Source organism: Oncorhynchus kisutch, linkage group LG6, assembly GCF_002021735.2.
Source record: "Oncorhynchus kisutch isolate 150728-3 linkage group LG6, Okis_V2, whole genome shotgun sequence".
NCBI classification, from domain to species: domain Eukaryota; kingdom Metazoa; phylum Chordata; class Actinopteri; order Salmoniformes; family Salmonidae; genus Oncorhynchus; species Oncorhynchus kisutch.
This window is the reverse complement of record NC_034179.2, coordinates 35,600,419-35,627,182: the sequence shown is the minus strand read 5'-3', so window position 1 is coordinate 35,627,182 and position 26,764 is coordinate 35,600,419. Positions and strand designations below refer to the sequence as shown.

Genomic DNA, 26,764 nt, shown 5'->3' with positions numbered 1-26,764 from the left:
TGCACATCAACTCTTCGATCAGTTGCAGCAAGTACATGAGCTGTCTTTGTAACTTTAGGGTTATGGTTTGGTTTAAGGTCCGGGGTTAGGTTTAGGGGGTCAAAGTTAGGTTAAGGCACAGGCTAGCTTCTCTCATCCCCCATGAAATTCATAATGGTGCCGGAGGAGATGGCTGCTGTTTTACAGTCTCCTAACCAATTGTGCTATTGTGAGTTTTCACGTAATTTAAACTTATTTTGTACATAATGTTTCTGCCACTGTCTCTTATGACCGAAAAGCGCTTCCGGATATCAGGATAGTGATTACTCACCTCGTACTGGACAAATGTTTTATTTTACGAGTCAGATGCAAAGGATTTACTTCAGACACCTGACAAGGCCCAAATTCCCGTCATTCACATGGGAAAGAGACAGATATCAGGGACGTAGGTCATGGTGCCTTGTAAGGATCCGACGGCGAGTTGGTAATCTGCCTCTACCATCAGTCCTATTAACCAATTTACAATCATTGGATAACAAAATAGACTAACTACGATCACTAATATCATACCAATGGGACATTAAAACCTCTTTGGGATAGGCGTGCTGCTAGCGCCCGGCCTCGACAACATCCGGTGAAATTGCAGAGCGCGAAATTCGACAGAAATCGTAATATTAAACATTCATGAAAATACAAGTGTCATACATCATTTAAAAGCTTAACTACTTGTTAATCCAGCCGCTTTGTCAGTTTTCAAAAAGGCTTTACGGCGAAAGCATACTATGCTATTATCTGAGGACAGCGCCCTGCACAAAAGCATTACATACATTTTCCAACCTAGCAGAGGTTAGAAGTGGTCAGATGACGCAGATGCTAAGCTACAGGACTGTTTTGCTAGCACAGACTGGAATATGTTCCAGGATTCTTCCGGTGGCACTGAGGAGTACACCACATCAGTCATTGGCTTCATCAATAAGTGCATCGACAACATCGTCTCCACAGTAACTGTACGTACATACTCCAACCAGAAGCCATGGATTACAGTTAACATTCGCACTGAGCTAAAGGGTAGAGCTGCCTCATTCAAGGAGCGGGACTCTAACCCGGAAGCTTATAAGGAATCCTGCTATGCCCTCCAACGAACCATCACAGGACCAATACAGGACTAGGATTGAATCGTACAACACCGGCTCCGACGTTCGTCGGATGTGGCAGGGCTTGAAAACTATTAGACTACAAAGGGAAGCACAGCCGTGCGCTGCCCAGTGACACGAGCCTACCAGATGAGCTAAATCACTTCTATGCTCACTTCGAGGCAAGCAACACTGAAGCATGCATCAGATGTTCCAGAAGACTGTGATCACGCTCTCCGTAGCCGACGTGAGTAAGACATTTAAACTAGGGATGCACCGATATGACATTTTTGGCTGATATCCGATATTTTCCTTGCCAAAAACGATACCGATATTTAAAATTTTAGCAGCCTTTTAACCTCCAGGGTATGTGGGACGCTAGCATCCCACCTGGCCAACATCCAGTGAGATTGCAGAGTACCAAATTCAAATACAGAAATAAAAATTCAGAAAACAAAACATATATTTTACATAGGTTTAAAGATTAACTTCTTGTGACTCCAACCACGGTGTCAGATTTAAAAAATGCTTTACGGTGAAAGCATACCTTACGATTATTTGAGAACGTAGCCCAGACCCTTTTATTTGTATTTTTACTTAACACTTTTTCTTTACTGCATTGTTTAATAAGGACTTGAAGGTAAACATCTCAATAAGGTCTGCACCTATTGTGTTTGGTGCATGTGACAAATACAATTTGATAACTGTCCATTATGAACAGACGACCTACTAGTAACACTTATGATTTTCTCTTAGAATAAAAAAGTTGAGTAAAATAGGACCTTTTTTTTCTTCTAAGAAACAAAGTCCTAGCCATAGCGCATGAATCAACCAGGCATGAAGCGAGCCTAAATGTGATGCCATGATTTTTAAGGGGTAAATTCTCACTCCCATGGTGGCCTCTAGTATGTGGAGTCTGTCTGGCATCTGAAGTATTCTGAGGGAAGCAGAGCAGCAGCTGTGTCCACGTCAGTCACTGAAATAATCCATCCTTCCAGGGTCCGTTTCAGCATTGCTCCTCTCCACTTTGGAGACCTGCATTAAGACGTCCATCTTGTAATATGGCCCACACCCCTCATTGCAAAATTTCAGTATGCAATGAGTGCTGAATGGTACTGGGAGTCTCTGACCAGCACGTAGGGCTAGGCAATATTGCATAAAAAGTCATCTAGATTTTTAAATTGAGTGGCATTTCACCATACATACATACATACATGCATACATAGTATTAGAGGTTGACTGATTAATCTGAATGGCCGATTTAATTAGGGCCGATTTCAAGTTTTCATAAATCGGAAATCAGTCATTTTGGACGCCGATTTTAGCAGATTTTTATTTTTTTTACACCTTTTATTTAATCTTTAACTAGGCAAGTCAGTTAAGAACACATTCTTATTTTCAATGAATGCCTTGGAACGGTGGGTTAACTGCCTTGTTCAGGGGCAGAACGACAGATTTTTACCTTGTCAGCTCGGATTCAATCTTGCAACCTTACGGTTAACTAGTCCAACGCTCTAACCACCTGCCTCATGAGGAGCCTGCCTGTTACCTTGGCTTCTTACTGCATTCGCGTAAGATGCTAGCTAGCATTAAACTTAATCAATCATAATCACTAGTTAACTACACATGGTTGATGATATTACTAGTTTAACTAGCGTGTCCTGCGTTGCATATAATCGATGCAGTGCGCATTTGTGAAAAAGGACTGTCGTTACTCCAATGTGTACCTAACCATAAACACCAATGCCTTCCTTAAAATCAATACGCAGAAGTATATATTTTTAAACTTTCAGGTGAAATTGTGTAATGTCTTGCATTCATTGCACGCAGAGTCAGGGTATATGCAACAGTTTGGGCCGCCTCGCTCATTGTGAACTAATTTGCCAGAATTTTACATAATTATGACATAACATTGAAGGTTGTGCAATGTAACAAGAATATTTAGACTGGATGCCACCCGTTAGATAAAATACGGAATGGTTCCGTATTTCACTGAAAGAATAAAGGTCTTGTTTTCGAGATGATAGTTTCTGGATTTGACCATATTAATGATCTAAGGCTCGTGCCATGTAAGAAAGCTAATGTTTAAGTTCCTTGCTCAGGACATGAGAACATATGAAAGCTGGTGTTTCCTTTTAACACGAGTCTTCAATATTCCCAGGTAAGAAGTTTGAGGTTGTAGTTATTATAGGAATATTTCTCTCTATACCATTTGCATTTCATATACTTTGGATGTTCTTATAGGCACTATAGTATTGCCAGTAACAGTATAGCTTCCGTCCCTCTCCTCACCCCTACCTGGGCTCGAACCAGGAACGCATCGACAACAGCCACACTCGAAGCTGCTTTACCCATCGCTCCACAAAAGCCGCGGCCCTTGCAGAGCAAGGGGAATAACTACTACAAATCTCAGAGTGACCTTTGAAACGCTATTAGCGCGCACCCCGCTAACTAGCTAGCCATTTTACATCGGTTACACCAGCCATTAGGCTGATAGGCTTGAAGTCATAAACAGCGCTGTGCTTGTGAAGAAATGCTGGCAAAACACACAAGTGCTGTTTGAATGAATGCTTACGAGCCTGCTGCTGCCTACCATCGCTCAGTCAGACTGCTCTATCAAATATCAAATCATAGACTTAATTATAACATAACACAGAAATACAAGCTTTTGGTCATTAATATGGTCGAATCCGGAAACCATCATTTCGAAAACAAAACGTTTATTTCAGTGAAATATGGAATCGTTAGGGATGCCACCCGTTAGATAAAATACCGAAGTCTAAATATTCTTGTTACATTGTACAACCTTCAATGCTCTGTCATCATTATGTAAAATTCTGGCAAATTCGTTCATAATGAGCCAGGCGGCCTAAACTGTTGCATATACTCTGACTCTGCGTGCAATGAATGCAAGAGAAGTGACACAATTTCACCTGGTTAATATTGCCTGCTAACCTGGATTTCTTTTAGCTAAACATGCAGGTTTAAAAATATATACTTCTGTGTATTGATTTTAACAAAGGCATTGGTGTTTATGGTTAGGTACAATCGTGGAACTTTTGGGCTTTTTTTCGCAAAGGCGCTTTTGTTAAATCATCCCTCAGCGTTGCATCGATTATATGCAACGCAGGACACGCTAGATAACTACACATGGTTGATGATATTACTAGTTTAACTAGTGATTATGTTTGTTTTTTATAAGATATGATTTTAATGATAGCTAGCAACTTACCTTGGCTTCTACTGCATTTGTGTAACAGGCAGGCTCCTCGTGGAGTACAATGAGAGGCAGGTGGTTAGAGCGTTGGCCTAGTTAACCGTAAGGTTGCAAGATTGAATCCCAGAGCTGACAAGGTAAAAGCTGTCATTCTGCCCCTGAACAAGGCAGTTAACCCACCATTCCTAGGCTGTCATTGAAAATAAGAATGTGTTCTTAACTGACTTGCCTAGTTGAATAAAGGTGTAAAAAAAAATCGGCAAAATCGGCGTCCAAAATGACTGTTTCCGATTGTTATGAAAACTTGAAATTGGCCATTTTGATTAATCGATCGACCTCTAGTGTGAATACTTTCTGAAGGCACTGTAAATAGCCTCTGAGCGGGATGCCCTTGCATCTAAACTGTCATTCTGTAGGCCTAATAATAAGTTAGCGATTGTTTGCAGTTAAGACAAGCCAGCGTCTCCCCCTCGTGTGGGGGTGTCGTGAAAGCTGGACATTTCTGGTCAACAGCCAGAAATGCTTGACGCCCTCAGATGGTACTGCTTGCTGTGAGTTTTAAACCTGTATTGCTAGTGATTTTTATCAGAGCCAGAATACCTTAGATGAAGGGTTATTTTTATTAATTTTTTCTTTCACTCACACACACTATAAAAGATTGAATCACACAAATCATATGAGAAACAACAGCAGACATTTTTTGTTGTTGAATTTTTACCCCCTTTTTCTCCCCAATTTCATGGTATCCAATTGTTAGTAGCTACCATCTTGTCTCATCGCTACAACTCCCGTACGGGCTCGGGAGAGACTAAGGTTGAAAGTCATGCATCCTCCGATACACAACCCAACCAAGCCGCACTGTTTCTTAACACAGCGCGCATTCAACCTGGAAGCCAGCCGCACCAATGTGTCGGAGGAAACACCTTGCGATCTTGGTTAGTGTGCGCTGCGCCTGGCCCACCACAGGAGTTGCTGGTGCGTGATGAGACCAGGATATCCCTACCTGCCAAACCCGGACGACGCTAGGCCAATTGTGTGTTGCCCCACGGGCCTCCCGGTCGCGGCCGGTCACGACGGAGCCTGGGCGCGAACCCAGAGTCTCTGGTGGCACAGCTGGCGCTGCAATGCCCTTAGCCACTGCGCCACCCTGGAGGCCCCCAATGGCAGAAATTGTATTAATGTGACATGAAACCATGTCCTCATGATCCGCAAGGAAGCTTAGAAACTCTTGTCTTTAGTCAAGAAAATGCTAGGCTATTTATTATGGTGGTGGTTCATGCAATGAATTTGATTTGAATTATTCTTTAATTTCCTCTCAGGTGTACGTACTTAGGCAAACTGCATTTCCTAACATTTTGGAGGGATATTGCACATGCTTGTCTGGGTAGATGAACAGACAATGTTCCTTTGGCATGAAACATTTATCTACAATGTGCCTTATTGAACATGACCCTGGTTGCCCTTACAGCTGACAGTCATTCTCAACACTCCTCAACTGCATTTGCTCCTTCTGAAAGGCAGCTATAATAGACTGGTGGGTTGTTGCGCAACAAACCCGAGATGTGCACAACCGTGGAGCAAAACCCCACCAGTTAACTTAGAAACAAAAGAATGACAACATTTTAAATTATATTTCCTCTACATTTGATTTAAAACCTAAATACACTGCTCAAAAAAATAAAGGGAACACTTAAACAACACAATGTAACTCCAAGTCAATCACACTTCTGTGAAATCAAACTGTCCACTTAGGAAGCAACACTGACAATAAATTTCACATGCTGTTGTGCAAATGGAATAGACAACAGGTGGAAATTATAGGCAATTAGCAAGACACTCCCAATAAAGGAGTGGTTCTGCAGGTGGTGACCACAGACCACTTCTCAGTTCCTATGCGTCCTGGCTGATGTTTTGGTCACTTTTGAATGCTGGCGGTGCTTTCACTCTAGTGGTAGCATGAGATGGAGTCTACAACCCACACAAGTGGCTCAGGTAGTGCAGCTCATCCAGGATGGCACATCAATGCGAGCTGTGGCAATAAGGTTTGCTGTGTCTGTCAGTGTAGTGTCCATAGCAATTGAGGCGCTACCAGGAGACAGGCCGGTACATCAGGAGACGTGGAGGAGGCCGTAGGAGGGCAACAACCCAGCAGCAGGACCGCTACCTCCGCCTTTGTGCAAGGAGGAGCACTGCCAGAGCCCTGCAAAATGACCTCCAGCAGGCCACAAATGTGCATGTGTCTGCTCAAACGGTCAGAAACAGACTCCATGAGGGTGGTATGAGGGCCCGACGTCCACAGGTGGGGGTTGTGCTTACAGCCCAACACCGTGCAGGACGTTTGGCATTTGCCAGAGAACACCAAGATTGGCAAATTCGCCACTGGCGCCCTCTGCTCTTCACAGATGAAAGCAGGTTCACACTGAGCACATGTGATAGACGTGACAGTCTGGAAACGCCGTGGAGAACGTTCTGCTGCCTGCAACATCCTCCAGCATGACCGGTTTGGCGGTGGGTCAGTCGTGGGGTGGCATTTCTTTGGGGGGCCGCACAGCCCTCCATGTGCTCGCCAGAGGTAGCCTGACTGCCATTAGGTACCGAGATGAGATCCTCAGACCCCTTTTGAGACCATATGCTGGTGTGGTTGGCCCTGGGTTCCTCCTAATGCAAGACAATGCTAGACCTCATGTGGCTGGAGTGTGTCAGTAGTTCCTGCAAGAGGAAGGCATTGATGCTATAGACTGGCCTGCCCGTTCCCCAGACCTGAATCCAATTGAGCACATCTGGGACATCATGTCTCGCTCCATCCACCAATGCCACATTGCACCACACTGTCCAGGAGTTGACGGATGCTTTAGTCCAGGTCTGGGAGGAGTTCCCTCAGGAGACCATCTGCCACCTCATCAGGAGCATGCCCAGGCGTTGTAGGGAGGTCATACAGGCACGTGGAGGCCACACACACTACTGAGCCTCATTTTGACTTGTTTTAAGGACATTACATCAAAGTTGGATCAGCCTGTAGTGTGGTTTTCCACTTTTAATTTTGAGTGTGACTCCAAATCCAGACCTCCATGGGTTGATAAATTTTTGTGATTTTGTTGTCAGCACATTCAACTATGTAAAGAAAAAAGTATTTAATAATAATATTTCATTCATTCAGATCTAGGATGTGTTATTTTAGTGTTCCCTTTTATTTTTTTGAGCAGTGTACATTTGCTCAATGAGCACTTCTCTCAAATACATTGTTACTTGTTGGTTAGCTAGCTAGCAAATGTTATATTAGCATAGACGTGATGAGTCAAAACACCTCAAAACAAGACATGGTATCAATAAGATATGAGCTGCCTACGATTCCCCACATGGCAGCTTCCTTGTCATAGCTAGCAACTATTTGACCGTCAAGCATAACACCGAGTTCTGCCCCGTCATTGCGCCGTGCATCGCTTTCGTGAAGTAATCTAACCTGTCGGAAGAATAGAGTGGCGAAATAATCCCCTTAATGTCATAGCGGTCTTTGTTAGTTTATTTACTCTAGGCCTTATCATAGCCTGGGGGGGGCGACAACCACTGCCAGTAAAAACCCTTTTGATAACTGCCATTTGTTAGCACAATTGTGTTTTCCAGAACTTGATTTCTCATTTGCGTGTGAGCTAACTTTCCTGCAGTGGAACTGTCACCACCATCAATTGGGGTTTGTTGGTGTATGTGGAGCAAGTGTTGAAGTGTAAGTGCCAGGGGAAGTTCGGAACAGTGAGTGTTTCGTTTGTGGTCTACAGGAGGCTTGTTGTGACTGTAAATCCAGTTAAATAACTTGTTTCTACATGAGGCCTAAAACACTCACAAATACACTGAACTAAGAGGGGAATAACACTACATATAGTGACACTGTAATAGGTTAACACTAAATTGGGTTTGTTTGTAGGCATGTGGAGGGGTGGTACAGCTTTGGTTGACTTGATAACCTATGACTTTATGGTTCATTGTTATAGTACTGTAGCAAAGAATTTCAATCCCAATCTACATTCAGTTAGATTGAGTTATTGACCTATATTCCAACCACTACCACCCACTCCTCCCTGGTACCTCAGCTCTTCAAACTGAGGTCTGATACCATGATACTGGTCTGGTTTACTGTGGTCTAATAATAGTGTAATACTCTGATAATGATACTGCAGTGTGATGACAATGACTAACAATGTGTTCAGTGTAAAATACAGTACTATTTCTATGGTAGTATCAGTGATAGTGGTTACAATGTCATACTCATGTTGTCTGTGTTGGCCAACAGGTGGTTGCTGTGGCTCCGATGGGAAGACCTATGTGGTGGGAGGCTGGTCATGGGCCTGGTGGCTCATCACAGACATCCAGAGGTAAGGAGAAGGTGTAACCCATTCACAGGATTTGGGTAGCCTACAGTTTGGAAATGTACACCAATGCAATGGAGTGATTTCAGTGCCAACAAAAACTATTTGATTTCAATATTTTTGAATTTGTATTTAGACATGCCTATTGAATTTGAATTCATATATTTTGGGGTTTGTAATGAACAAAGTGAACCATTGAATTAATAAATTGAACTTGAATAAATATTGCATTCAGTTTTAAAAATCAATATTTATTTCAATATTGCATTCATTGTCTGCTTGAAACTAGACTTGATAAATGTTGAATTTAAATATTAAATTGAATTGTAAAACTGAATGCAATCTTCAGTTTCAAATCATAAAATACAAGTTCACTTTATGAATTCAATGATTACATTTGAAATATTATAGAAATATTGAATTCAAGTACAATTTCTGTTGGCACTGAAATCGCTCTACACTGCCCTAACATCCAGCCATTATTTACCTCCAAAAGGCCTCCATTTGTGCCTATTGTTTGTTGGTAGACAAATGAGTATTTTTAAACCTCAACGCCATATTTAAAACTGTGCCCATTTATCCTGACATCTACACCACACATTTAAACATATTTCCAAGTTACGTCTCTTCACCAACACAAAAGAAAATGAGTTTTGTTATATTATAAACTGGACAAGTGGTTTGTGTGTGTGTGTAAACACAGCGCATCACAGCACCCACTACTCAGCTGCTCTCGAACACAACATTGCAGCTAACAACCCCTGTACACACTACAGCACAGCATTGAAATGGAAAGACAAACACAGACAGAGGTTAGGGAAGGTCAGGTGCAGTTCATTCTCACTGAATTCTGTTCTCCTGCTACAGACAGATAATATTACAGTTGGCCTGTATTTAACAAATAAACATTTTATTTTCCACAGCGCATATGATAGTTGTAAAATCAAGTCGAAAAGATTAAAACATTTGCGGTGATCGTTTTTAGATCTCTGAACACAACAAATCCCATGACAATTTATTTGATGCATTTTCCCTTAACTACATATACAGTATTGTTAATGTTATACATTTAATGTATTATGTGTATGTTTGTTCCCTCTTTGTTTCTGCCATGCTAACTAACCTGCCTTGCCTGGTATGTGTCTCTCTGCCCTGCCGTTTTTTGGGAATGATGTCCGAACTAGCTTCAAGCTATAAAGACAAGTTGTGAATCCCAAACCACACCCTCTCTCCTACCAACTTGCTCAGAGGGCCCTCCGTCATCACGTGTTGCTGACAACCTCAAGGGTGACTTCCAGAGAGTGGCGATGGGCTCAATAAACCCATCAACTGCGGGACACACTCTTGACTTGAATGATGCAGTTCATGTTCCACTTTTTAAATGATAAAACGAGCATGAAATTCAAATTAATAAACCTCCGTAACAGTTAAACGTTTCATTTGGGAGGTATTTCGCCTGTTACATGTGTCAAGTCTCGAAATCAGTCATCAACAAATGCATGTGACGTAAAATTAGGCACACCTCTTTTCTTTTGTATGAAATTCAAACATTTTGCAGTGCATGTTGGGATAGCACTTCGCTCTGATGCTTGCAACCTGGCTGGCTCGGTCAAAATGGCTATCTGAAGGTCTAATTAAACCCTACACCTTCAATAATTTTCACTCCCTCAGCTTTGGGACACTTGTGCAAATGGAGGAGGTGTGCGTAAATGTGCAAATGGAGGGCGAGGGGAGGGGGGGGGGGTGATTTGGGATTCAGCCATGGGCTTTTGTCTAGTAGTTGCTAGGATACCTGCCATTAAGGCTCTAAATGAAGTGAAGTGAAGTTGAGGCATGGGATGGCTCAAGTGTTTGTTGCCTGTGGCGCTCTTTTACGGTTGTTTTCACACTTGGTCCCTTTCAGACAACTTGTGCTATTTTTGGATATTTATTAGTGATTGTCAAGGATGCATGAAGTTAGTTCCGATTAATTGATTTTTTGCATTGTGATCTATAAGCTAAGAGTTTCAAACTTTATTCGATTGTGGGGTTTGGATAGTGTGAAGCACTAAAAAGACAAGACAAAATCATTGTAATCAAGTCGCTTTGGAGAAGCGCATCTGCTAAATGACTAAAATGTAAAAACATGTAAATATGTTAACAATAATATTTACATATAGCAGAAGAATAACTGCAGATTAAATAATGCTGTAATTGAAAATTGTACACCCAATGAGAACATATCTCATGAGGATCACAACTAAAATCAACTCTTGCTCTTAGAGGCAAGCTGCCTAAACTTTAAGAGCTAGAATTGATTTTAGTTGTGATTCTCATCAAATATATTTTCTCATTGGGTGTACAATTTTCAATTACAGTATTATTTCATCTGCAGTTATTCTTCTGCTATTTATTGTTATATTTAAATATTATTGTTAACATATTTACATGTTAATAGTATTTTACATTTTAGTCATTTAGCAGACGCTCTTACCCAAAGCGACTTGATTAGAAATATTTTGTCTATCTTTTAACTAAATGCAATCTATTAGCTTCCAAAATGTAAGTAGGTACAATGCCTTGAGAAAGTATTCATACCACTTGATTTATTCCACATTTTGTTGTTACAGCCTGAATTCAAAATTTATTAAAAAGATTCACCTCATCTACACACATTTAAAACTCGTTTTTCAACCTCTCCACAAATTTCTTGTTAACAAACTAGTTTTGGCAAGTCGGTTAGGACATATACTTTGTGCATGACACAAGTCATTTTTCCAACAATTGTTTAGACAGATTATTTCACTTATAGTTCACTGTATCACAATTCCAGTGGGTCAGAAGTTCACATGCACTAAGTTGACTGCCTTTTAAACAGCTTGGAAAATTCCAGAAAATTATGTCATGGTTTAAGAAGCTTCTGATAGGCTAATTTACATAATTTGAGTCAATTGGAGGTGTGGCTGTTTTTCAAGGCCTACCTTCAAACTCAGAGCCTCTTTGCTTGACATCATGGGAAAATCAAAAGAAATCAGCCAAGACCTCAAAATAATTGTCGACCTCCAAGTCTGATTCATTCAGGCAATTTCCAAATGACTGAAAGTACCACGTTCATCTGTACAAAGAATAGTATGCAAGTATAAACGCCAGACTACAGTTTGCAACTGCACATGGGGACAAAGATCGTACATTTTGGAGAAATGTCCTCTGGTCTGATGAAACAAAAATAGAACTGTTTGGCCATAATGACCATCGTTATGTTTGGAGGAAAAAGGGGATGGCTTGCAAGCCGAAGAACACCATCTCAACCATGAAGCACGGGGGTGGCAGCATCAATTTGTGACTGCACTTTGCTGCAGGAGGGACTGGAGCACTTCACAAAATAGATGTTATCATGAGGCAGGAAAATTATGTGGATATATTGAAGCAACATCTCAAGACATCAGTCAGGAAGCTAAAGCTTGGTTGCAAATGGGTCTTCCAAATGGACAATGACCCCAAAGTCAAGGTATTGGAGTGACCATCACATAGCCCTGACCTCAATCCTATAGAACATTTGTGGGCAGAACTGAAAAGGCGTGTGCGAGCAAGGAGGCCTAAACCTGACTCAGTTACACCAGCTCTGTCAGGAGGATTGGGCCAAAATTCACCCAACTTATTGTGGAAGCTTGTGGAAGGCTACCCAAAACATTTGACCCAAGTTAAACAATTGAAAGGCAATGCTACCAAATACTAGAGTAGCCTACCATCAAATGCATCCCATAACATTTTAAAATGGAAATGGCTGTTCTATCATTAATTCTACAGTAGTGTCGAATGTGTGGTGTTCAAAGTAGAACTACATTCCATGAGACTTTAGAAAGAAAAAAAGAAAACATGCAGGAATTGACATTGGTCCTTCATACAAGGTGACTGAAAATGTGTTTTATGCAAGAAACCACTTTACAAAATAAAATGCATTATTATTCCCATACCATATATTACAGAGAATCATACAAATTATGCTACCCTCTGCCTTTTGACTACTTAGCTTATTCAAGCCTGTCTCAAAATACAAAACTACCCGTTTTAAGACAGCTCTTTACCTGACTCACTTTTCAAAGATTTCTAGAAATGTATATGTTTTCTGCTCTTGTAGGAAGCAATCGCTCCCCTATTGCCGACTACAAATGACCTATAACTGGGCAAATAATATGAACAAAATGTGCGCTCGTGGCTACATGCAGCTCTCGCTTTTGATCTCAATACATGCACATCTACTCACGACCTCTAGTGCTGTAAACACAGTCCAGTTCAAAGTAAATGGCACAGATCCAAAAATGACAATGGTCAATTTGCATATAGGCCTACTGCAGCTCTGACTGTTTATGCTGCACCGGGCTGTGTACAGGCTGAATAATGTGTGTGAATTCAGTAAAATCCTACTCTGAAGCGTTCTGTCTACAATAATAAAATCTGTTACATAGTTTGTTTCGGTATGTTGCATTGAAAGTGGCTAATATTGCGTGTCACAATTGCCACAGTAAAGTGAAACGTGGATATTGTCAATACATTAGCACCGCAGTTGCCCTGCCAATGCATTGTTTGGGCCATTTAAAAAATAAATATATTTTTCACAATTTGAGCTAGGCTATATGATCACACCGGTAATAGATCCGTTGTATTACTTGTGAAGCAAAGTTGAGTGAGCATACATTTTAAATAATTTGCTTTTTTATTTTACTGGGCTGAGGGTGCCTGCATCTGATGGTCAGTCTCAGCGGAGGGAGAGCAGTAGACTGAGGGTCCGACTCTCAACATCTCTCCTTTTCCTCCACTGACACTGACCAAAAAGGGACTCAGTCTCCAGCTGATGGTGAATCTCGAGTCGCACCGCATATTTTCTGCCTTGTGTACAAATGGTTGTTACTCCTATGAACAGAGTGAAATATTCCTCAATATAAAAAAAAGCCCAAGCCACTAAAAATAACAATACACTTCCCTACTCATTCATTACTGCTGCAGTAGTTGTTGTAGCGCTGAGTGGAAATGGAAGAACAAGAAGGGAAGAACAAGCATTTTATGGCTTATACAAAGTGTTGACAGTGCTGAGTAAGAACTTAAACATGAAGTCACTCTAGTCATGGTTTTAAACGTTTTGAAATATTACAGTATCAACTTTGCTGTAGCTTTCTTTTATGCCTGCTATGTTACTGTAGACACTGTAATCTGAGCCATTCGATAGGCCTATAGTGCACTTGATTTGCTCTCTGGGCCTGTAGGGAAGCCACCGTTTTCCTTTAGAAACATGAATTGGTTCAAAATGGCAACAGTTCGCCTACTCGGCACGCAGAGCAGCTGAATTGGGTGCACCTACCGCCAACAGCCCTAGACAAAAAATGTAAAATAGGAACAAGGCTTTTATCATATTTTTTTACAGAAGTGTTCAATCTCATGCTTCTCTCTGTGGGCTGATATTTCTGAGCTGAGCGGAAGTCTCGGCTATTGCGCGCACAGCTTAGAGGGAACATTGTGTCGGAAGCTTTCCACAGAGATGCTGGCCCAGGTTGATTCCAATGCTTCCCACAGTTATGTCAAGTTGGCTGGATGTCCTTTGGGAGGTGGACCATTCTTGACACACACACACACACACACACACACACACACACACACACAGGAAACTGTTGAGAGTGAAAAACCCAGCAGTGTTGCTGTTCTTGAGACAAATCGGTGCGCCTGGCACCTGCCATATCCTATTCAAAGGCACTTAAATATTTTGTCTTGCCATTCACCCTCTGAATGGCATACATACACAATCCAATTGTCTTGAGGCTTAAATAATTATTTAACCTGTCTCCTCCCCTTCATCAACACTAATTTTTAAAGTGGATTTAACAAGTGACATCAATAAGGGATCATAGCTTTCACCTGGGTTTACCTGGTCAGTCATGTCATGGAAAGAACAGGTTTTCTTAATGTTTGTATACTCCGTGTAGATTTGGCCTTATTTTCTAAAATTATTATCCCGCTGAAAGGTGAATTCATCACCCAGGGTCTGGTGGAAGGCAGACTGAGCAAGGTTTTCTAGTGCTTAGCTCTATTCTGTTTTAGTTCTGTTTTCATGATTTAAAAAAATTGTCTTTAAGGATTACAAGCATACCCATAACATGATGCAGCCACTACTATGCTTGAAAATATGGAGTGGTACTCAGTAATGTGTTGTATTGGGTTTGCCCCAAATATAACAGAACACTTTGAAACGTGTATTCAGGACTAAATGTTTATAGCTTTTCCACAGTTTTTGCAGTATTACTTTAGTGCCTTTTATTTTTCTACCTATAGTTGCCCTTTGCAAGGCATTGGGAAAACCTCCCTGGTCTTTGGTTGAATCTGTGTTTTGGCTTGCCATAACAAAGGGGTTGAATAATTATTTACTCAACATTTCAGCTTTTCATTTTTAATTAGTATTTAAAAAATCAAAACACAATTCCACTTTGATGTTATGGGGTATTGTGTAACAATGTCAATTTTAAATTTAGGCTAACACAGCAAGATTTTAAAAAAAAGTTAAGGGGTGTGAATACTTTCTGAAGGCACTGTATATCTAGCTGTCTTATAACACTTCCTAGAATGGCTTGTCCTGCACTTTGTTAAAACCCAGAGTGCATTTAGTGAATGTTGGAAAAAGTTGTGGGTTCCTTCCTAAACATTGCAATGTTGATGCAAAGAGGACTTGGACCACAAAATAGGTTAATTTAATTGGCAAAAGAGTTGAGGCCTCATTCAAAGGCAAGGGCAGTGTGAATACAGAGGACTGAGTTCTTTAGTTTTTTTGGGGGGGGGTTACCCCAGAGTTCACTTTAAAAATACTGAGATCGGTTCTTTTGAAGAGGACTATATGTGAAAACACCCTAAGAAAGAAGATATCCTAATCTAGCCTGGTCCCTGATCTGTTTGTTCTGTTTGGCATGCCAACAATAACCATAGAAGTTGGCTTTACAGCACAAACCGATTTCCAGCCTCTAGTTGGACCTCACATATTTCGCATCGATGGTACTAATATATTTTTAACACCTTTCCTATAAATATGAGAAAGGACATCCACGTATAGTTTTTCTCTGGTGCAGTGTTTAAAAAAAAAAAAATCCATCCCCACCTGCATTAGCTGGTAGCCATTAGTTGTTAGCTGTTACCAGCTGGAGAATGGGCTGGGCCCTGAAGGGGGTAACCATAGCTCCCAGCCTCTGCTGCATCACTAAACGGGAAATCTTATTAGTGTCTCTGGCCCAATGAGACTTTGATCCCTTTCTCCCATAACACAGACAGAGAAGAAGTCAGAGGCCTGGGGAAGTGATGCTGCAGCCAGCCCCTGCCCTGACTCTGTCTCTCTCAGACATGGACACCGAAGCTGAAAGACTGCTAACCTTAACCCTTGTTGATGGGGAGCTTCTGAGGACTCGGCCAGCTTCTAAATGCACTTTAGCTCTGTCAGTCAGTGGATCTAACATTGATTTGATGTTAGTGTTCTTAGCCATGTTGTAGACATAGTGTGTGTGTGTGAGAGCAGTGAAACTCATTTTGGGCTGAATATTCACATTGTATTATTATTACTACTCAGTCAATTGCTTGGTTGTCAATACTCTCTAGACCAGGGGTTCTTAAACCTTTTCAGCTCGAGATCCAAATGAGAGATTAACGGTCCTCCTACGACCCAAATTAAGAAGAATTAGTGTGTGATTTTATATATGTATTCTCATAACTCACATGCCCAGGGCCCACTTTGGGTCCCGACCCATAGTTTAAGAAACCCTGCTCTAGACTTGTTTAGCGAGCCTCAACAAAGCAGTAGAGATTGTCATTAGGGACTTGCATTTTTGAGTAATCTCTTGTGCCTTCATCTCAGATGTGGTTTTAAGAATGCTGCTGTGTTGACCAATCCTTCCCCGTGACTCCTGCCCTTTGTCCTAGTTGTTTCTGTCTGTTGTGTTGTGGAGAGAACTGACTGGCTGTGCAGTGTTCGTGCTTGTAATGTAAACACTAGCATTATTAGATCATTGATAGACTGGAAAAGCCTTTGGTTCCATCTGAAGCTCTCTGACTCTGGTGGTCAGGTTACACAATGGTTCCTTTTTTGCTGTAGAGTCTGGTCTATGGCGTAGGCCCAGACTAGAGATACCGATGCCACTTCCTCCTAGAGTATCTTCTCGTTCTAATCCCTCCCCTCTCACCCCTGACCCTACTCTACTGACATCCCTAACAGCTACTGTACGCATATACTACACTCACTGTCCTGCCTCTCCTATTCCTACAACTCTATCACCTGCTTAGGATGTCTCTGGAGATAATGACCATCCTCTGTCGCTGTGAGAATATCGAAACCTTGGAGGGTGTCCCCCTGGATGTGACAGGGGTGGCTCAGGTAATTCTTCAGACAGCCACGAATAGACTACAAAGACCAGAAAGACAGACAGTCGGGCACGGACTGACTGGTCAAGAACCAAACAAAACGTCAGAGGCAAACAAACGGGTGGACTAACTGGCTAACTACTGTCTCTCTCTCTGTTTTTCCTTCTTTCTCCATGCCATGTTGTTCTCTCCCTTTGCACTGAAAGGGAGAGAGAGTCAGCGGTCTGTCATTAACCTGTTCTATGGGCTTTGCTACACAGCTAACCTCTGTGTTCGTTAACTCACTCCTATGGGCTTTGGCAACAGGATCCCCATAATGAATGCTCTGAGAAAGGGATGTACAGAAGGGTCCCACCATTGCTAGCTATTACACTGTTAATTAACAAGTTAACATGACTTGACATTTATTTCAATATGGTGATTCAATTCACATCACAACTACATTTGAGAATCCAATGATATTTTGAGCCCTGGGAAAAAAGCATTCTATTACATCCTGTTGTCACATCCCTGGAGGAGTCCTTTGAGTGAATGTTAATATTTTATTTCCTTCACTTTTTGTGTTTTTACTCCCCTTATATTAATTTGCTATCACTTCCCTCCAGAACATGCCTATTTTTATTTTTTCCACATTCTCCACAGGATAACCCTTGAGATTATGACCCTGCAGCCCAAGTGTGAGGATGTAGAGACAGCGGAGGGTGTAGCTATTACTGTCACTGGGGTGGCACAGGTAAAGCACCTACCTACTGTACCACACCTACCTTCTGAGAATGGACTGGAATGCCTCTTTCAGCTCAAGGCGGGTTGGGTTCAGCCTCCATACATCTTTACATTTTAGTCATTTAGCAGAAGTTCTTATCCAGTGCAACTTACTGGAGCAATGATGATTAGGTGTCTTGTTTGAGCACATTGACAGATTTTTAACCTAGTCTGCTCAGGGATTCGAACCAGTGACCTTTCAGTTACTGGCCTAACTCTTAACTGCCAGGTTACCTGCCCTCACCAAGGGGGATTGGTGCCATGGCCGTGACGGAGGGTCAATCATTCTCCTGATAGAAGTTATGACAGAAGAAATGCCTTCATCAATTATTAACATTTCATTATTATAAATTAACTGCAATATCCATGGTTTCAAACTCGTGGAAGTATATTGTACAAGTCTATATATAACATTTTAAAACCTAATTGACTATACAACTAGAAATATATGTAAAGTCAACAACATTTTCCAAAATGGAGATGTATGGTTCTTTGTTGCAAGAGTTCAGTTATTTCAGACCCTGTTTACTTTACACTAAACAAGAGAGCCTGTGTAAACCGATATGGTGGAATGTAAGAAATGTTGTGTCCGTGGTCAAGTGTAATGGAGTGAACACCATACTTCATGTAGTCTCTCATCCCTGGCTGGATATGTTATTTTGCAAACAGGATTTATTATAGATTTCTTAAAAAAAAAAAAAGGATGATCTCCTTGCTGCAAATGATTTGGCCCTGGTATATTACTAATTATAAACTGGGTGGTTCAAGCCCTGAATGCTGATTGGCTGGGAGATCAGACTGTATACCACGGGTATTTATTTTTACTGCTCTAGTTACGTTGGTAACCAGTTTATAATAGCAATAAGACACCTCGGCTTTGATAAATGGCCAATGTACCATGGCTAAAGGCTGTGTCCAGGCCCTCTGTAGTGCGTTGTGCATAAGAACAGCCCTTAGCCAGGGTATATTGGCCATATACTACACCTTCTCGGGCCTTATTGCTTAAATATACCCTATATATTGCTCAAGCAGGAATTATAGTGATGAATCTAATGACCATGAATATCAGGTGGAACTAGTTGTTTGTGGAGAATTATTGACCTTCGTATCAAGGCAGAAACAGTCTAGAGATTGCTTGTCAATTTCTGCCTTTGAGTCTTCCTTGAAAGGGGTACAAGGGAGATGAATAAAGTCTAACATGTTTCTTTTGACTCCCAACATTTACATTATTTTGTGTTTACACTAATTTCCTTTTTGTATTGTAACCTTTTCTCTGTGCCAAAAGCCTGATTTATTGTGTTAGCCCCCCTAGTGCCAATCTGCAGTGAAAGTCTTAACAGTGATTTCCAAAGTTATAACTAGCAAATGTTAATTCAATGTGAATATGCAAGTTCAAGTTTCCCTGCATTTTATTTATTAATTCTCACTGGACATTTGTCTTATTTACGACTAATCTAGTGTATCATGTGTATTTTATTACAGCCAATTCAATTACTTCTATACTTCAGAAGTAATTTAATTTCTAAACTTCAGTAGCCACAAGTTGTGTGATGTTCCATTTTCTTACTTTCCTAGTCTGTCCAGTAGGCATGACTACAATGTGCCCACTGATGCAGAGGAAGCTTTAACGCTGCACTTCCCTAATGAGGTCTAAATGATTGGATGAGCCTAAACAAGCCTCTTGTCCTGGTTTCTATGGTAACAGGAGTTATGTGGAAGATTAGTCTTTGAAATGTGTTTTTCAATGAGACTGTCCCTGCTCAAAGTAATAGGATTGGCTCAGTACAGATGTGGATATACCCACCTTCCTTTTGACCTTTAACACACCCATAAGATGTCTCTTATTTCTCATATGACCTTTCCCAAAATATTGAGAGCTCTAAACAGGTGTCCACATGTTTGAAACTGGAAGAGTGAGTTCTGTCTCTTGGCAACCTCCTAAATGGGCGGTTTCTATTTTAACCAGATAACAGGGCCCTCCCACATAACACAACGAAAGTAGTTTCCCGTGAAAGTAGGTTGTTTCAATAAGCGCTGCAGTCAGGAAACATTTGTATTATTTCCGATCATCAGGCTCATATTTTCTGTGTTCATGTATTTTTTTCTCTTTGTTTTGCTTAGGTACTCTGCCCACCCTTTTTAGAGCATGCTGGAGGAACCGTGGTGTTAGCAGGGGAGGGGGAGGGGGGTGTAAGGGTGGCGTAAGGCACATTTGCACGGGTCCTCATCTCTGTGCTGACCTTTCCTTGGCACAGCTCCCCCTGCTGTCTCTGTCAGGTGGCCTGCTGATGCGTTGATTGGTTGTCTGTCTATCTGTGGTCGTTTTATAATCTGTGTTTATCATGGAATGATTGCCATCTTCCCTTCCAATTATACTGTGATTGCTCACAGACCATTTCTGAGTGCATGTCTCATTGGAGTCTATGTCCAGTCACATCTCTTGCCTCAGGGACCAGCTCACTCTCTTCCCTTTCAGCTGCAGCGGACAACACAACCGCCATTGATTCAAAGATTGGTTGAATAGGGCCAATCTGAGGATATTTCATCTGGTGAATCGATTTATCCTCAACTTTAGCACTACTGTTGTTTTTTATTGGTAAACCTGAAAATAAAATAAATGATGTCCCCCACATAGCCGCTTCATAACAGGACGGTCTCACTTGGTCCTCACGAAGACCAGGGTGGAGTATTTTCCTTTGATTCCAAATGTCCTCTCCTTGTCAAAACATCAGAGGGAAACAGAGTATTGGAGATCTTCTACTCTGATTTTGTCCTCAAGTTTTCCTCACGTTGTGATGTTTTGAGAAGGAGGCGACCAGAGAGGAATCAAGGAAAATACTTTTGAGTTTCACTCCAGATCAGTGTTTTACGCAGGACAACATTTCCACAACATGACTAATGACTCCAGTCCTCAGTATGAATAGATGTTTCTGAGTGGAGTTTAGCCTTGAGGAGAGTAAGACCGCAAACGGTTACCTGACGTAAGAAAAATAAGTCACTAAGAGTAAGAGATCTAGGGTAAACATCTCTTTATTTCTAACCAGCCTTGTGAATCATGGCAGGGTTGTCTTACTAAGGCCAGTCATTTAGGTGTGGTTCTGTTTGGTAATACTATCCATAACATGTTACCTGACCCTGGACGATATGATGCATTGGTAGGGAGGTATGTAAGGGGATCGCTTATGGAAGGGTTGTGTTTTATTCCTGCAGGCCTATGTAGGGAGAATTTATAAATGAGTGGTTATAATGATGTGCTGTTTTAGAACTAGAACTGCAGAGTATGTACATATTTTGGGAAATAAAACAAGTATTATTGGCATACATGGCATTTTAAAGTAACTGTCCAGCAGCCAAATGACTCTGTAATAACCGTTCAAATGACCAAATAAATATCTACCATTTTTAGACACATTTTCTCCTTTTCTCCACTCCTAACTGCATTTGCTGCCAAATGAATAGAAAATGTGTCTCCATTCAAGTCTATGATGGAATGACTGGTGGCCATTGCGAATGTACCCATAGGAGAAAAGCAGGAAGTGTACCTATCAATGGTGCTGTGATTTTGTTGAGTCAAAAAACATTACAAAAAATACATTCCATTGCATTAGCCACATCAGTTAACGTAATTTGAATGAACATTCTACATTACCATGAAAATGAAAGCATCACAATACCAGGCAGCCATTGCAAGTGTACCCATGAGTTTACCAGTCAAATTGCCAGGGTTACCGGTTCCAAGCCCATTCTATTCATCATTTACTACAACACCTTTCTTGTTTCAGCAAGGGGCAACAAAGTTTCATTACGTTGTTTAGAGTCCATGTTATCTCAGACGGACTCAACCACAGGACTGCCCTGCCATCTTCAGTCGGCTGTTAGTCACATTTATATATATATATTACAAAACCAGGCAAAAGTTTGGACACACCTACTCATTCCACGGTTTTTCTTTATTTGACTATTTTTGACATTGCAGAATAATAGTGAAGACATCAACTTTGAAATAACACACATGGAATCATGTACTAACCAAAAAAGTGTTAAACAAATTCTTCAAAGTAGCAACCCTTTGCCTTGATGACAGCTTTGCACACTGGGCATTCTCTCAACCAGATTCATGAGGTAGTCACCTGGAATGCATTTTAATTAACAGGTGTGCATTGATAAAAGTTCATTTGTGGAATTCCTTTCCTTAATGCGTTTGAGCCAATCAGTTGTGTTGTGACAAGATAGGGGAGGTATACAGAAGATCGCAGTATTTGGTAAAAGACCAAGTCCATATTATGGCAAGAACAGCTCAAATAAGCAAAGAGAAATGACAGTCCATCATTACTTTAAGACTTGAAGGTCAGTCAATCTGGAAAATTTCAAGAACTTTGAACGTTTCTTCCAAGTGCAGTCACAAAAACCATCAAGCGCTATGATGAACCTGGCTCTCATGAGGATCGCCACAGGAAAGGAAGACCCAGAGTTACCTCTGCTGCAGAGGAAAAGTTCATTAGAGTTACCAGCCTCAGAAATTGCGGTCCAAAAAAATGCTTCAGAGTTCAAGGAACAGACAGATGTCAACATCAACTGTTCAGAGGAGACTGCGTGAATCAGGCCTCCATTGTCAAATTGCTGCAAAGAAACCACTACTAAAGGACACCAATAAGAAGAGACTTGCTTGGGCTAAGAAACATGAGCAATGGACATTAGACCGGTGGAAATCTGTTATTTGGTCTGATGAGTCCAAATTTGAGATTTTTTGTTCCAACCACTGTGTCTTTGTGAGACACAGAGTAGGTGAATGGATGATCTACGCATGTGTGGTTCCCACCGTGAAGCATGGAGGAGGGGGTGTGATGGTGTGGGCGTGCTTTGCTGGTGACACTGTGTTTTATTTAGAATTCAAGGCATACTTAACCAGCATGGCTACCACAACATTCTGCAGCGATACGCCATCCCATCTGGTTTGCGCTTAGTCCCACTATCATTTGTTTTATAACAGGACAATGACCCAACACACCTCCAGGTCTATTTGACCAAGAAGGAGAGTGTTGGAGTGCTGCATTAGATGACCTGGCCGCCACAATCACCCAACCTCAACCCAATTGAGATGGTTTAGGATGAGTTGGACCGCAGAGTGAAGGAAAAGCAGCCAACAAGTGCTCAGCATATGTGGGAACTCCTTCATGACTGTTGGAAAAGCATTCCAGGTGAAGCTGGTTGAGAGAATGCCAAGAGTGTGAAAAGCTGTCATCAAGGCAAAAGGTGGCTACTTTGAAGAATCTAAAATCTAAAATATATTCTGATTTGTTTAACACTTTTTTGAAGTTACTACATGATTTCATATGTGTTATGTGTTACAATGTAGAAAATAGTAAAACATAAAGAACTCTTGAATGAGTAGGTGTGTCTGAACTTTTGACTGGTACTGTGTATATATTTTATTTTCATGATAATCTTCATCCATAACTGTCAGTTACACGATTATATAACAGATAGAATAATGAGCCAGATATTTCACCGGATGTATAAATGTGACTCATCCGGTTGGTGTTTCCGCTCACTAACAATGTATGGTGATGAGAGGAAGCCCAGTGGGAGGAGATGGAGTGAGATGGATTATTGTGGAGATTCAGCTAATTTTCTCATTGATGAAACATTTATCTCCTTACAGTTTTCTGTTTCCAAAACAAGAATCTGTAACAGAGTGGTCTGCGTTTTGTAGACTTTAGCCTTTGCCAAAGTCTTCAAAAAATGTACTTGTTTAGGAGTGCAAGGGCGAATTTAGTTATTGCACACGCACACTTCACAGAGTAGGTGTTCCCTAACGGAAATATAAAAATAAATGCTAGATCTCACTGTGCTTTGGCCACATGAGTATAGGATGAGTCAATAACATTATTTGGATGAGTTAAGACTATTAACTTTTAAAAGTAAGATTTTCACTGGACAGTTACTTTTTAAGAAATAACCAATAATCACTTAGAACAGGAATGGGCAACTTTGATGGGGGTGGGGGCCACAAATCTGAACTCATCATGAGGGCCCACAGTTTTAAAGTAAGTGTGCTTCATTCAATTCTACAGTTGCCCATCCCTGACTTAGAATAACCACCGTAGTTGTGTCTCTGAAGTGCTAACAATATCATCATGCTATCAGCTGACAATGTTGTCTATTACCCTGGCTCCAGGTGAAGGTGATGGTAGACAATGAGCTGCTGGGCTATGCCTGTGAACAGTTCCTGGGGAAATCTGTGATCGAGATAAAGAGTGTCATTCTGCAGACCCTGGAGGGTCATCTACGCTCTATCCTCGGTAGGGACCTTCTGACAGAGACACAGGCTGCTGTTCAGTACTTTTGTGTCTCTGATGACTTTATTACTATTAGGTCATGCTATAGAACTTTAAGCTCTCTGGAAATAAAATGCTATGTTCTGTAATGCCATATAATGTACTACTCAGACTTTGAAGTCTCTCTGATATAGGATACTAACAATTTAACAATGTTTAACAGATATTTTAAAATATCACCAATTCAGATGAATCCATATCAGAGCATCTGTGGTTCATGACCCACCCAGATACTGACCCCAGGACTGTGTTCCAGGTACTCTGACGGTAGAGCAGATCTACCAAGACAGAGACAGGTTTGCTGCTCTTGTGCGGGAGGTGGCAGCACCTGATGTGGGCCGCATGGGCATCGAGATCCTCAGCTTCACCATCAAGGTAATAGACAGGGGCACAGTCAGGTCCTATTTGGGCACAGGTCTGGCCTTTTGAAATGTAAATACTCTTAGTGCAGCTTTATACACTTGTAGTTCTATATACACTCATTACAGCTATACACTCTTATAGTGACACCACTAGCCACAAAATGTTAGAGTGCCTCTGTGTTTTGTGCCTGTTAGGATGTGTATGATAAAGTGGAGTACCTGAGTTCCCTGGGGAAGAGTCAGACGGCCGCAGTACAGAGAGATGCCGATATTGGAGTGGCCGAGGCAGAGAGAGACGCGGGAATCAGGGTAAGAAATTAGATTCCCTTAATGCTTTGCAGGACATTGCAGCATTTACTCTGAATGTTCCCTGTCCTCCTCTTCTCACCATGTTGTCTCTGCCCTCTACAGGAAGCAGATTGTAAGAAAGAGATGATGGACGTCAAGTTCCAAGCAGACACCAAGATGGCCGATTCAAAACGAGGGCTGGAGATGCAGAAGGCTGCTTTCAATCAAGAAGTCAACACAAAGGTATCAGACATGGTCATCATTACTCTAGATTAGGTTCACCATTAGCAGTTAATCGATGACGTCAAATCTAGGCCTAATGTGAAAGCTCCTTATCACCCTGGTCATATTCATTAGTGCACACCAAAGCAAAAAGTTTTACAACGGATAAACACTACCTACACAAGTTCAGTTATTCCCTTTTCGTTTCAGCCCGTTTGATTCCATTTAATTCTTGGTGAATATGACCCATGCCTCTTCTCCCCCCAGAAAGCAGAAGCCCAGCTGGCCTACGAGCTGCAGGCTGCCAAGGAGCAGCAGAAGATCCGTTTGGAGGAGATCGAGATCGAGGTGGTTCAGAGGAAGAAACAGATCACCATCGAGGAGAAGGAGATTGACCGCACAGAAAAGGAGCTCATCGCCACAGTCAAGAGGCCGGCTGAGGCTGAGGCCTACAAGATGCAGCAGCTGGCCGAGGGACAGAAGTGAGTGACCAATCACTGAGTGCATGGAAAATAAGGGCAATGTGTATGCTTGTTGGAATTCTGGATGCAAAGGAAGGTGTCATACTATAGGAAGTGAGTGAACCACCACTGAGCCTAGAGTGTCTGCCATTCAAGTCAACGTATGCAGCATGCTGGGTGTAAGTTACACTCAGGCACAGGTCTAGGATCAGCTTAGCCTACCCAAAATTGAAAAAAATGATCAGTGTCTAGGGCAACTTCATCTCACACTTACAGTAGTAGCTACTTGAATGGTTTGGGTGTGTAGAAGCTTGTCATACTGTAGTTTAAAGCAATCCAGTCTGCAATCCAATGATGTTATTAGTTTAACCCTTCATGTACCCTCCTGCCAACCCCTGAACAGGATGAAGAAGGTGCTGACTGCCCAGGCAGAGGCAGAGAAGATCCGTCGTATCGGTGAGGCAGAGGCCGGTTCCATAGAGGCTATAGGGAAGGCTGAGGCTGAGAAGATGAGGCTGAAGGCTGAGGCCTACCAGCATTATGGAGATGCTGCAAAGACTGCTCTCGTCCTAGAGGCCCTGCCTAAGGTCAGTGTGTCACGACATGGGCATTTAACGTTGTGTGGTAGGGGAAGTTGTCACAGAGCTGCACACAAGCTTTTGATATAGTTTGTGTCTACTTTTGGACATGAAAAAATACAAGATTTGATCAATATATAAATGTTATTTTTTTAAATTGCAACTTATCATTTGATTCGGTTTAAACATGCCAACAAGAGGCTGTGTTAGATGAGTTCTCTCTGAAGATCACCCAGGTGAAGAAGGTTTGTGTCATTGTGTTGGTACAGATTGCTGCCAAGGTTGCGGCACCCCTGGCCCGGACCAATGAGATCGTCATCCTGAGCGGGGACGGTGGACGTGTGACTGGCGAGGTGAACCGCCTATTAGCTGAGCTCCCTGTGTCCGTCAACGCACTCACAGGGGTGGACCTGATGAAGGTGAGAGAGGGGGGAGGGTTTCAGTAGAATGTAGAGAGAGAGAGCCCATACTCACAAGCACTGCAGGTGTGAACACATTCCATAAATCCAGCCTCCGTTAGCTATGTTTATAAAGCTGAATCTACACTATGCATAAACATTTGCACACCACAGAAATAAAATGTTGCTGTGAAGTCCAAGTCGAATTGCAGTCATTCCAGAGCATACTCCCTACAGATCCCCACCATGTTTAATCTCTGACTACACTGAGTCTGACTATCACTATCTGTGTTTGCGTCCC

The 26,764-nt window shown here is 41.7% G+C and overlaps 1 protein-coding gene across 5 annotated transcripts in view; it reads left to right on the top strand.

The window, feature by feature from the left end:
* The window catches only part of LOC109892757 (flotillin-2a), a 32,018-nt gene that overhangs the window by 2,916 nt on the left and 2,338 nt on the right, over positions 1-26,764 (top strand). For 2 of the 5 annotated variants that reach the window (XM_031826671.1, XM_020485520.2), the window contains exons 2-10: positions 8,615-8,696; positions 17,697-17,787; positions 23,995-24,118; positions 24,411-24,529; positions 24,712-24,825; positions 24,928-25,047; positions 25,294-25,508; positions 25,891-26,074; positions 26,335-26,484. In XM_031826671.1, the coding sequence (XP_031682531.1) occupies positions 8,615-8,696; positions 17,697-17,787; positions 23,995-24,118; positions 24,411-24,529; positions 24,712-24,825; positions 24,928-25,047; positions 25,294-25,508; positions 25,891-26,074; positions 26,335-26,484 (1,199 nt within the window). Of the gene's footprint in view, positions 1-8,614; positions 8,697-16,976; positions 17,068-17,696; positions 17,788-23,994; positions 24,119-24,410; positions 24,530-24,711; positions 24,826-24,927; positions 25,048-25,293; positions 25,509-25,890; positions 26,075-26,334; positions 26,485-26,764 lie in introns of all 5 variants that reach the window. The other 3 variants (XM_031826673.1, XM_031826672.1, XM_031826674.1) reach the window with 2 other exon arrangements.